The 11828-nt window shown below is 42.9% G+C and overlaps 1 protein-coding gene across 1 annotated transcript in view; it reads left to right on the forward strand.

Moving 5' to 3' along the window:
* The window catches only part of ACACA (acetyl-CoA carboxylase alpha), a 136500-nt gene that overhangs the window by 11913 nt on the left and 112759 nt on the right, over positions 1–11828 (forward strand). Inside the window, 9 exon segments of the mRNA XM_009329104.1 lie at positions 4445–4577; positions 5214–5352; positions 5584–5693; positions 6142–6223; positions 7444–7542; positions 8126–8232; positions 8990–9100; positions 9583–9792; positions 10341–10511. Of these exon segments, the coding sequence (XP_009327379.1) occupies positions 4445–4577; positions 5214–5352; positions 5584–5693; positions 6142–6223; positions 7444–7542; positions 8126–8232; positions 8990–9100; positions 9583–9792; positions 10341–10511 (1162 nt within the window).

The following is an 11828-nucleotide window of genomic DNA, read 5'->3' on the forward strand; positions in this document are numbered from 1 at the left end:
TTGATATTGAGTAAACATTCTTCCTTTCTCCAGTGATGTTACTGGACCCTGCAGTGCTGTAGCATTTTGCTTGTAAGGATATTTATTCCTATAGCACTTGGAGTGATCTCATCTCCTTTTTATAGGTGGAGAAACAGAGGCACAGAAAACTTTAAGTGACTCGTCCAGGGTCTCCCAGTTTCCAAGCTGGTGTCCAGTGTGATCTGTTGTCTCATGTCTGGATCACCACTGTGCTCTGTGTGCCTGTACGAACTGTGCATCTGACTTTCTTCTGTGCAGCCCTGGAGATGCTTTCCTTGTCATCTCCCCACCCACTGTGAAAGTCTGATATTAAATCCTACACGTTGATTGAATTCTTCGGGCTAACTGGCCCCTGTAGTTGCTCCTTTGCTCTCACAAAGCAAGCTGCTGAGGAGGTGCTCGCCTGCTCCCGGCACAGTTGCGTGGCCAGCAGCGCAGGGTTCCTCTGGACGCTGACGGATCGCGTGGGGAAGCTGTGCAGTCTCCGCTTCCTTGCGTGACCCCCCCGTTGTGGGGAGCGTGAACCGGGGCTGACCGTTGCTGCAAACAGCCGCTGTGCATCGTGTGGGCTGCAGCAGCGGTGCTGTGTGTTAAGCCTGATTACGTAACCTGTAGATCATTTTCTCTCTTTCCTGATCAGCTGCTTTCCTCTGAATGCAGAAGAGGGAAGCTGCTACCCTCTCTGTGCATGCTGCGTCACGGGGAGAGTGACTGAGAGAGAGAGGGGTGGTGGAAAGCAAGGGACAAAGGTTAAAAGATCGAAGCAATCTGGGAAGTGCCACTGCTTCAAGGAGAACTGCATGATTGCAAGAGGCTCTTTGCAGCTTTCTCCTGCTGGGTTTTGAGCTGCAGTATTGAAAAAAACAAAATAGCAGCAGCTACACTAGGTGAGTCATAGGCAAGCCCGAAATCTGTTAATTCCTTCACTGAGACAGCATGGAGGATTCAGCAGAGCAGAGTCAGGAAATGAGATACCACATGCTGCAAAGGTAAGAATTACAGATACGATTGTCTCCTCATAGCAGCAGCCGTCTTGGACTGAGGCAGTTGGGCACTTTGTACTGGAAATGCATGCTGATATTTTTCCATGTTAATTTTATCCTCTGAAACCTCACCAGTGACTGAGGTATCTGTGCATGCAGTCTGTAAGAAAGGTGCTAGAATACATCTTAGTGGGGAATCAGTGTTAAAGTTTGAGATTCTGCACAACTTCTAACCTCTATAAACTGAAGGGTAGATGAGCATTTTGAAGGTTCCTCTGTAACAAAACATAGCAGTTGTGACCTGGTGATTAATAGGGATGACTGTTACTAACTCAGCATTTATTCTGTTTTGTTTAGAGCTCGGTGTTCTTTCTTCCTTGCTGCCCAACTTCTACCTCATCTTACCCTGCAAAAAGAAAAACTCTCTCCTGTTTTAATTATAATGTACAGCCTGTGGTTATTAGCAAATAAACTTAATGTTCTTGGTATGCTTACTGTCACAAATTAAATGGAACTATACTTGCTTATACGCAAGTGTTTTGCATTATTCTGCATGATGAACCTCTGGTTTTGTTGACATTTTATCTGTAGTGGTATCTTCATGTGTGTAGTAGTTTCAGCTAGGCAGGATAGTTCATATTCCTACATGTTCACAGGTTCTGACCCTAAGATTTTTGTCTTTTTTCTATTTTTGTTGAGACTGCTCTCAATAAACCTGCAATGAATAAACCTGGTCTCACTTGTTGGACTCTGCTCCTTCCTTGCCGCGCCATAGATTCTGACCTTCTTTAAATATAAGAATTTAGTAGAAATTCAACCTTAACTACACCTTTCCCCTTTTTCTTGCCTGTTGGCTCCTGTCCTTGAATTCCTGGACTGAGGTTATCACAGAGCAGTTTGTGAACTCTTGCTGACAGGGACAAGTTTTAAGTTCAATGATGATGTCTATCTCTGAAAGTGCAGCTCGCTGGAAGAAGGGAAAGTACACGGGGGAAGAACCTCCACACACTTAACTTGTTCTTATGCCCTTCTCTGGATATCAGCTAGCAGCTCTTACTTGAGACAAGTTACTAGACTGGATGTACTTTGGTCTGACCTAGTGCAGCCATTATATGTCCCAGAATATCACTGGGAGATAGGCATCTGGTTTCTTTTAGCATGCTTTAAAATCACCCTATTGGTCTTGTTTTTCCTGTTACCTTTACTTCTCCCACTCTTGGCTTCATGGATTGCTTCAAAGTCTCTTTTGTTGTGCTTAAAACAGGTTTTCACTTCCCAGTTAAGCTCAGCATTTGCAAGACTGTAACTTGAAGTTCCCTACCAGCATGGCCATTTGTCATGGGAATTTCTCATGTGTGGGAGAGAAAGATTGATGTGTTAACGCAAAACACAGGATCTGAATTTCAAGTGCTGTAAATATGCTTTCTTGCTGTTCTGGAAGATCTCACAACGTCAGGGTTGTGTCGCAGTAGGACGTCACAGCCAAGGTAGATGGTGTGCACGAAGGCAGAGAGGCAGGGAAGGATCCACTCCGTCCTGCGTGTGGTAGATAAACATGTCTTTATGGTCAGAGCTGGGCACTGATCTTGCCTTACCTGAAAGATCACCTTTCATTCTAGTACAGTTCTTGGTTGGTTATACCGGGATTTGGCATATACTTCTTTGACTAGGTTGTGCTGGATGATATGGGTCAAGATCCTTTTTGTTAATGTGTTCTGCAAAGTGCAGTGCAGTCTGTGTTAGTACCATGATCGTTCATAGGAAAGATGGGTGAGAGAAGAATCTGGATTTAAACCAGGCACTAGCTACAGTTTGTTCAGGGCTTCTTTCTTCAGCAAATTTTTTAGTCAAACTACTGGCCTGTGGTGTTACTGTGCTCCTGACGAAGAGTTAAGGAGGGTCTGCATTCTAGATGGGTAAATCTTCATAGGCCGTAACGTATTTATGAGGGAACGTGAGGGGGAATCTGTGTGTTTCCTCTCGGGCTGTCACCAAGCACCTCTAACAGCAACTCATTCAAGCCGGGATGCTCTAAACCTCACGTGGGGCAGTGAACTTCACAGGTGCAGCTCTCGGGCTACCTGCCTTTGGTGGCTGTGTTTAAAAGGAGACTTCTAGATGTTGTACGTGACTTGGCTTGTCCTTGGGTTGGTTTTCCCCTCGTGCCCTCCCCCAGCAATTCCAGTCACTTTCTGCCGCATCCCATCCCATTTCCCAGTGGAGTTGCTCAATGGTATCAGCACTTCAGCAGCTGATTAGGCCAGAGGTTCCTGACGGGTTTCCCATGGCCGAAGAGCAGCCAGCAGGGCCTGCGTGGCTCCTGGGGACCAATGCTGCCAGTTACACAGCTGCTCCAGTGGCACTGATCCCCTTGGTTGCAGTTGGGTCTTTCCAAAGCGTTGAGTAGTTTTTTAAATACCTTCCCAATATTCATCTCTCCTTCCTACAGACAGGTTCTGTAATCCCGCGTGGTGGCAGGGGTAAGGGCTTCAGTGTGTTTGTGGGAAAGGAACCCGTTAAGAAAAGCATGCTAAATACAGTAAGAAAAATGGGTAAACTGTGGGGTGACCCGAGAGGTAAAGCTTCAGGAGCTTTAAAATAACAAGTACCTTGTTATTGCCACGGTCATGCTGTGCTACGGTAGACGCATGGTGCGAAGAGTAGGTCTTTGCTTTTCTATTGAGTTTCCTCTCACAATTTCAGCTTTGTAAATTTTGGCAAATCAAATCCTGTAGTACTTGCAAAAGCAAAGGGTGATTTATCCATGTGTCACTTCTGAGGAAGCTGAAGCCTAAGAAAGGGAAGCGACTGTCCCATTCCCACACAGAAAGACGGTGGCAGAGCACAGGGTTGATCTTGTCAGACACAAAACTGGCTTTCACTGCTTGTAGTAGAAGTAACGTGATTAATTTGTCCTCTAGCTCTCAGAACTTTCGAGGAAGATATTTAAGACTGAATGGTGGAAGGTGCTTGTAAAAGGGTAGCAGAGTCTCTCATTTACACCTGGAGACTTACTTGCTGTGGTTCCCAAATAGGATTTCTTGATGGAGTCTGATCTTAGTAGCTTGTTTCACCAAAGCCGGAAAATATTGTTGTCATTTCCCAGTTTTCCTAGATGAATTGAAAGCAATGTGGAGCATTGTTGTTCTGTTGGGCAGCAATATACAGTGAACATATTTTTACCTATTTATATATTAGCATAACCAGAATTTCTCCAGATAACCCGGCTTTTGCAGAGAGATAACTGAAAGTTATTTAAAAAACAGAGTCATCCCTGTAAAAGCTGAGGACCAGGCACCACAGTGGTCTGGAGGCAAGGAGTGATTCTGCTTGGGGAACACGGTCGAGGGGAACTTTACAAATTATTCACATATCGTCTTCTATTTGTGTACCTCTGCACTGCCAAGTTGCTTTTTTCTGTCTCCCACAAATTGCCTTAGGCCCAGTATGTCTGGTTTACACCTTGTAAAGCAAGGCCGGGACAGGAAGAAAGTTGATGTGCAGAGGGATTTCACTGTGGCTTCTCCAGCAGAATTTGTTACTCGTTTTGGAGGGAATAAAGTTATTGAAAAGGTAAGTTACTGACGTTTTTGACTTTAGCATATTGCATTTTATTCCCTTCTCTTGAGCTATGATTCTCTCTATATAAGGCTGTACACTGCAGATATCAAAATATTAGTATTCCTGAACTTGAAAGTTGTACTTCTGCCTGTAATCATTGTGTTTCCATTTTATTTTATATGTGATAAATAAACATCCCATTGTTTTAGCTTAGTGTGACAGGGAAAAAAATTAGAGTGAGCTAGAGCACTTCTGCTGATACAAAAGGATTTATAGACAGATACACAAAGAGTAGACTGGAAAAAACACTAAGAAATGTATTTAAAAATACATAATCATTTAATGGATGAGGTCTCTTCCTTTCAGGTATTGAATGTTTTAACCACTCGTTATGCCTATTCTCATGTGTCCTTCTGCTCTTTAATCCAAACAAAGTATAATACGTTAAAGTCTTTATGGTCGAGCAAGAGCTGATTTCTGAATTGACTGATGGGCCATTAAATGTTCTTACTGAATCGAATGCTGGGTAACGAAACTGCACAGCCCCAAAATTGGATGAAGAGTCTGCAGAGAAAAAAATGTTTTCATTATCATTTAGTGTTTTGTGCTGTTTAGACTCTATCTCATCCCTGCTTCTAACGTACTCAGGTCCTGATAGCAAATAATGGCATTGCAGCAGTGAAATGCATGAGATCCATCCGACGCTGGTCCTATGAGATGTTTCGGAATGAGCGGGCAATCAGATTTGTTGTCATGGTGACTCCTGAGGATCTGAAAGCAAATGCAGGTGAGTTGTGAAGAGTGTGAAGGTTCACAGCCTTCTCCTTGCACAGACCCGAGTGCCCACAAGGATGCAAGAAGCTGAATGTATGTCTACTGCATCATGTACCGTTCTGTCAAGTAACAGATTTTTCTGAGAGGAGATTAAGTATTTCCAGTACCTTAGATTTAGGGAGTTTTAGACCAAGTACCGTTTATTACTTTTGCAATCTGAATGAGACCACCTTTGTGTTTGCAGAGTATATTAAAATGGCAGATCACTACGTCCCAGTTCCAGGAGGACCGAACAACAACAACTATGCAAATGTGGAACTCATTCTTGATATCGCTAAGCGGATTCCAGTGCAGGTGAGAAGTGTCAGAGATAGTTTTCAAAACGGGAGGTAACACTAAGCAATCTTCTCTCCTTAAATAATGAGTTACATCTGGGGAAAAAGACAGGTCAAAGAAATTGAAATTACAATCCTATACTAGCACCAAAAGGCAATGCATATTACAATGCAGTGGGTTTCCCAGTATGAATATCTGCAGGAGATAGGTTCCCTTCACCCTGTCACTTCAAAAATCTTCAACAGCTTGCTTTGGCAGCCGCCTTTGACGTGTCTACAAGATGCAGGACACTAGCCCTTTAAACTAAGCGTACCACATAGTTCAGGATGCTGGTCTGGCTTATGAATGTTATGAGGCTGTTTTCAATGAGGAAAAGAAAGACTTGAAGTATCTGCATGCTTCCTATTTCTGCTCACTTGCTTGTTTTACTAAAACAAAGAGTTAATTATGTTATTTTCTTCTGCAGGCTGTATGGGCTGGCTGGGGCCATGCATCTGAGAACCCTAAACTACCAGAACTTCTCCACAAAAATGGGATTGCTTTCATGGGTGAGGATATATACTTCTGATCTAATGTCTAGTCCTTATTTTAAGATGCGTGGTTTTAGTGAGATAGAAAATCCTGAGACTAAAAGAGACCCACGAGGTATGGTTTACAAGTGTGAGATCGATGATACGTCCTTTACAGCAGTCAGAACAACAGAATATGTTGTCTAACAGCATAGTCTGTTTCCAGTCGCCGAGGCTAACGAAACTAGGTAAGGTTTGGACATATGCTGGGAAATAGTTCTTGTATGGGAGAAGTGGCAAGTCCTCCAACATGTCTTTGAATATTGTGAGATACAAAATCAGAAAAGATTCCTGTTAAAGTAGCTTGTTTCAAAAGCTGAATGTCCCTGTTGTCATTTTAAAGAGGGTGTTTGTAGTTTGGTTTTATGGAAAGAAACGTGGACAGTACATGAAGTTTGTGGTCTAGTTAGCAGTGTAGTTAACCAAGTGCTGGAGATGTTTGTTGCAGTAAGCCTCATCTCCTGAACCACGTGGATCTGAATATTGGAGAAGGTTTTGGACACGTGCTGTGTTTAAAACTAAAGATGGACTTGTGATAAAAGTCATGGTCTGAACGTAGCCTGAGGACAGTTGTATCATGTTCTGACTTCTAGCAGATCTTTTTATCTGTAATGTCTTGAGCCATAACCACAGAAATACTCTGGACCTTTGAAGAGGAATGGATTTAAAAGCTGTATTTTAATTCCAGTTTAAATCTTACCAATCATACACTACAGTCCCATGCAAACCACATTTCAAGTAAAATCAGGGCACTGAATTATTATTCCAGTAGCATGCGATGTGCACACCTAATACCAGTCACTAGTACCTGCCATCCCTTTGAGAGCAGGCCCAGCTTGAGGACACATGGACAGAGAGTGGTGCTTGCAAGCTGGGTGTGCCAGGACATCTTTAACGGGATGGGCGCTTAACAAGCTATTGTGATGTGTCTGTGGTTGCACTGCTGCAGTTTCAATTGCCTTTTCCTCCTTCGTGGTCAAAAGTACTCTAGTCTGTTTTTAGTTTCCTGGCTGATACAGTTAATACACTCTCTTTTGGTTCAGAAATGTTGATTTATACCATTTGAGATGTGGCATGCAGCAACCCTGCTGAGAGTGTTTATTTATCCCTCTTACATGGAACCCAAATCAAACTTCTGGCCGTTTCCCTGATGTGTGGTATCTCTTTTGTCTCTCATGCATTGTTTTTGCTTTTTGCAGGTCCTCCAAGCCAAGCAATGTGGGCCTTAGGAGATAAAATTGCTTCTTCAATAGTGGCTCAGACTGCCGGCATTCCAACTCTTCCTTGGAGTGGCAGTGGTAAGAAGGAAATTGCTGTGTTTGTCAAGATCATTCTAATATTTTTTTCTTCAACACATCTAATCTTTAAGAAGTGTCTGTGCACAAAAAGGCATTGGAAGAGATGTTCCATCTGTTTAGGGTTTCAAATTTGTATTATCTGAGGCTTAGACGTAATGACTACAATATATATGGATATGTCAGGCAAAATTTACATGTTGTGTAACGTGCTGTTACTCTAACAGTACAGCTGTAATATCTGGTATTTCTGCAGTCTCTACTTTTCTAGCGTGTTGTTTTGGAGCATACAGCCAATACTCTGCTTCCATGGAAGCTCTATACAGTTTCAAAAGACTGTAGATAACAACTTGTTTCTCAGAATTGCACAAGGTAAATGAAGGAGGATATAATTCGTTGGATGAAGCGATCTGCTCCCCAGAAAACAGAAATGTCTGTTTACGTTCCGCATTCTCTCTTTTGTAAATGCTTCTAGACTAGTTCCTTGTGGAACTACGACTGCTGTTTGTTTTGCCAATGTCTGATGTGTGAGTTCTCACTGAGCCTTGCAGCAGAATGAGCTAAGAAGATAATGCTTATATTTCAGGTCTTCGAGTGGACTGGCAGGAAAATGATCTTCAGAAGCGTATCTTGAATGTTCCTCAGGAGCTATATGAAAAAGGCTACGTGAAAGACGCAGATGATGGACTGCGGGTAGGTGGCTAGTATTTTGAAGGTATTTGAGGACTTGCTGCATACACACCTGGAGGGAGCTAGAGGTTTAATTTATTTTTAATGGGAGTACAAACTAGAACTAGACTGTGAGCCTCACAGAACTGAGCCTTGGAAATTGGAAAGTGATCTTTCACATATCATCTTTGGGCCCAGCTTGCAGAATTAGGTGAGAACTAGGAGAAGGAGATAAATATGGGAACAAAGTTGTATTTCATTAAGGGCTCTCTTCTGGTTTTAGTTTAATGCAGGAAGAAGGTGTTTTTAATAAAGACCTGTGACCTCACACTTGGTTTCATCTTTCGTTAAGTTTTCCTTTGAGGAAGATTTCTACAATAAGAAATATTCCTGGCACAATACAGGTTTTGGGAATTTTCCTTTGTGAAGAGAGGGGGTGGGGTATATGATTTTTCCATGTTACCCAGCTTAATGATTTTCTGTATTACAAAAAATTTTTTCTGTGAGTTTGTAAATTAATGGCGTGAAGCACTGACAAAAGATTTTGTGATCGCTTTGAGAGGCTAGAGTTCTCTATAGTCACAAAATCACTGCTGGTTTTTCCAACTACAGGCACCCTCTCAAACTGGAATATTTGGTTTCTATCCCATTCATGTCTTGGTTGCTAAATAGAGTCAGACATGGAAGCTTGGACACAAATCAACAGGGAAATAATGATCTTTTCAACTTGATTCTGCTAACTTTTTGTACTTACCCATGTTTTTCTGCCCATCTTGATCAGGCTGCTGAGGAGGTTGGCTACCCTGTCATGATCAAGGCTTCTGAAGGAGGAGGAGGAAAAGGAATCAGGAAAGTTAACAGTGCAGATGACTTTCCCAACCTATTTAGACAGGTAGCTTTTCCCATTGATTTGTACTGTCCTGTTCTAAATGTTCAGGTTGGGTGATTCTGAGAGCACTGAATTGAAAATGTTAAAGAACTGAAAAAGTCTGCAGTATGTATCGGAGCCTGTTTAGCTACTTTGAATCATGAGTTCATGCTTTCTTTGCTCTGTATGTTGGTAGGATTTCAATATATCTGCATATCCAATAGAGTTGTCAAATGCCCAAACATCACAGGAGATGCTGAATAAATCCAAGTAATGGAGGGCACCTGCAGTGCAACTCAAAAATGTTGAGGGACATGAGCCTTCTTTAGTTTATGGGTTATTTAGGAAAGCTGAGAGGAATGGAAACAGCACTGTAATTATATACAAGTGGCCCAGGGGAAATATTATGGATGTTCCTTGCTTCAGAAATGAACTTGGGGTGATTGTGACTAAGATAGGTGTTTACAAAAAATGATCTGCCTGTTTATATGCTGTCTCTGCTATAGGTTCAAGCTGAAGTCCCAGGCTCTCCAATCTTTGTAATGAGACTAGCCAAACAGTCCCGCCACTTGGAGGTGCAGATCCTGGCAGATCAGTATGGCAATGCCATCTCTCTCTTTGGCCGGGATTGCTCCGTGCAGCGCAGGCACCAGAAGATTATTGAGGAAGCACCTGCTTCTATCGCGACTTCGGTGGTGTTTGAGCACATGGAACAGGTGAGAGTGGCTCTGCAAGTTCTCTTTTCCTTGTGAGTCTCCAGAAACAGGCAGGACTTTTTTGACATTGCCAAAGAGTTTTGCATGGTGGAATCTTTTAAAGGAGCAATATAGGGTTGCGTGTCTTAAACTGCTTAGTGTGGGCAACTAGTCACATTTCCAAAACTGACTGAGTCCACCATGTGCTGACAAACAGCTGTAGAGCTCCCTTCAAAAATGCGTGCACCCCAAAAATAGGAGGAAACTGTGTTTTAAATGTATATTGTCATATTAAAAGCAAGCTACAGGAGTTGTATGAATTATCTAACGCTGAGTATTATAAATATTTGCTTCAACCTCTGCCTTCTGTAAATTCTAGATGAAATAACCTGGAAATGAAAACTCCTGTGCCATATGCTTTTCTTTGAGCAGTTCTCGGGCCTGTTACAAGCTTTTGGATGTTTCAGAATGCCAGTAAAAAAGTCTGAAGTGGGTGGGGTGGGTGAACAGAGCATAGGTAACTGAGCATGGGGCCTGGAAATCTAATGCTCTTTTTTCCTGTATCCTAGTGTGCGGTGAAGCTTGCCAAAATGGTGGGATATGTGAGTGCAGGCACTGTGGAATACCTGTACAGCCAGGATGGCAGTTTCTACTTTCTGGAGTTGAATCCCCGCCTGCAAGTGGAACACCCCTGCACAGAGATGGTAGCTGATGTAAATCTGCCAGCAGCGCAGCTCCAGGTGAGTCAAGTGCCCAGGCCTTGTGCTCCTGGAGGCTTTCAGAAGTACTCGAGCTGTGGTATACTGAAGAGGCCTGAGCATGAAAAACCTGTTCTGCTGAAACCTTAGCAAAATAGGGGGGCGGACTCTTGTCTGAGTCACAACCAGGGTTCTGTGTTAAAACTGGATCACATACTGACATTATGCAGACGACTAGATCTTGGTACTGATAGAGGGGAGAATATAAAGGAGGTATTAGAGAGCTCTGCTAAATATGGCCTATATCCTCATGTGCAGATAGGTGATAGATGACTTCCCCACGTTTCCTCCTCAACAAAAATACCCAATAACTCAAGGGCCCATTTTGGTACTTTCTCGGCTTGGGATTTATCGTCTGTGGCTGGAGCAAAGCTTCGTTCAGTGTTCCAAAATATATATGCATCCCTTCTGTTATGACTGTTTCACAAAGTTACAGCTCTACCATTTGGCTCTTTCTGATTTGGAAAGCAAAGAGAGGTTACTTTCTAGTTGTTTCTCCTGGACTGCTCAGGTAGACCTTCAGTTAAAAGGCGTGTGAAGGGAAGCAATAGGGGAATAAAACAGAGGTAGGAAAACTGATTTAAGGAACGGTTGTGTGTAAAAAAGCCTGTCTCAACAAGCTTTAGCCATGAGTAGTTCAACTTTAAGCTCTGAAATTATTTTGTGAAACAAGTTGGCTTCTGAGGCTAGCAGTGTGATCAAATGCTGTGCCAGTTTTGAGCGGTGCGTTCCCCACTCTGCCTCCAAGGGACAACAGCCTCTTCCCAGAGTTTCTAATGACAAAAGGAGGGAAAAAAGAACAGACAATTGGATTTTTCATCTTTGAGCAAGTTCAGCAGTTGTTTGAAGTTCAGGAAAGTGACTTGGGTCTTTTTAAATTTGATGAGCAGTTCCTGACTTCCAGAGCAGTTGTTTCCACCTCTCTAAGCTCCTCACAGATTTCAGGTGCTTTCTCCTCCTGGCTGAGTTCCCTGCTCTTTAGCTTTTCTACAAAACAGGATCTTTGCTTAATAATTAGGTACTTGAATAGATGTGGCAAAGTGACCAAGAATTTGTCTTGATTTATTGCTTTTTCAAGGGGAAGTCATGCCAGTGGGTGACAGTTATGGCTTACATGATCGAGTAGGCTTTTTGTTGTTCTGATCCCCAAAGTAATGAGGGAATCCTTCACAGATCCTGTAGAAAGCATTTGTTGAATATGCTGTGGCTCACCTGTCCCTCATGCATCCCCACCGAACTCCCTGTGTGCTGCCATGCTATCTCCCTCTTCTCAGCCCCCATCTTTTCCACCGGCGGACG

The sequence above is a fragment of the Pygoscelis adeliae genome, unplaced genomic scaffold (assembly GCF_000699105.1).
Source record: "Pygoscelis adeliae isolate BGI_AS28 unplaced genomic scaffold, ASM69910v1 Scaffold427, whole genome shotgun sequence".
Taxonomy (NCBI): Eukaryota; Metazoa; Chordata; class Aves; order Sphenisciformes; family Spheniscidae; genus Pygoscelis; species Pygoscelis adeliae.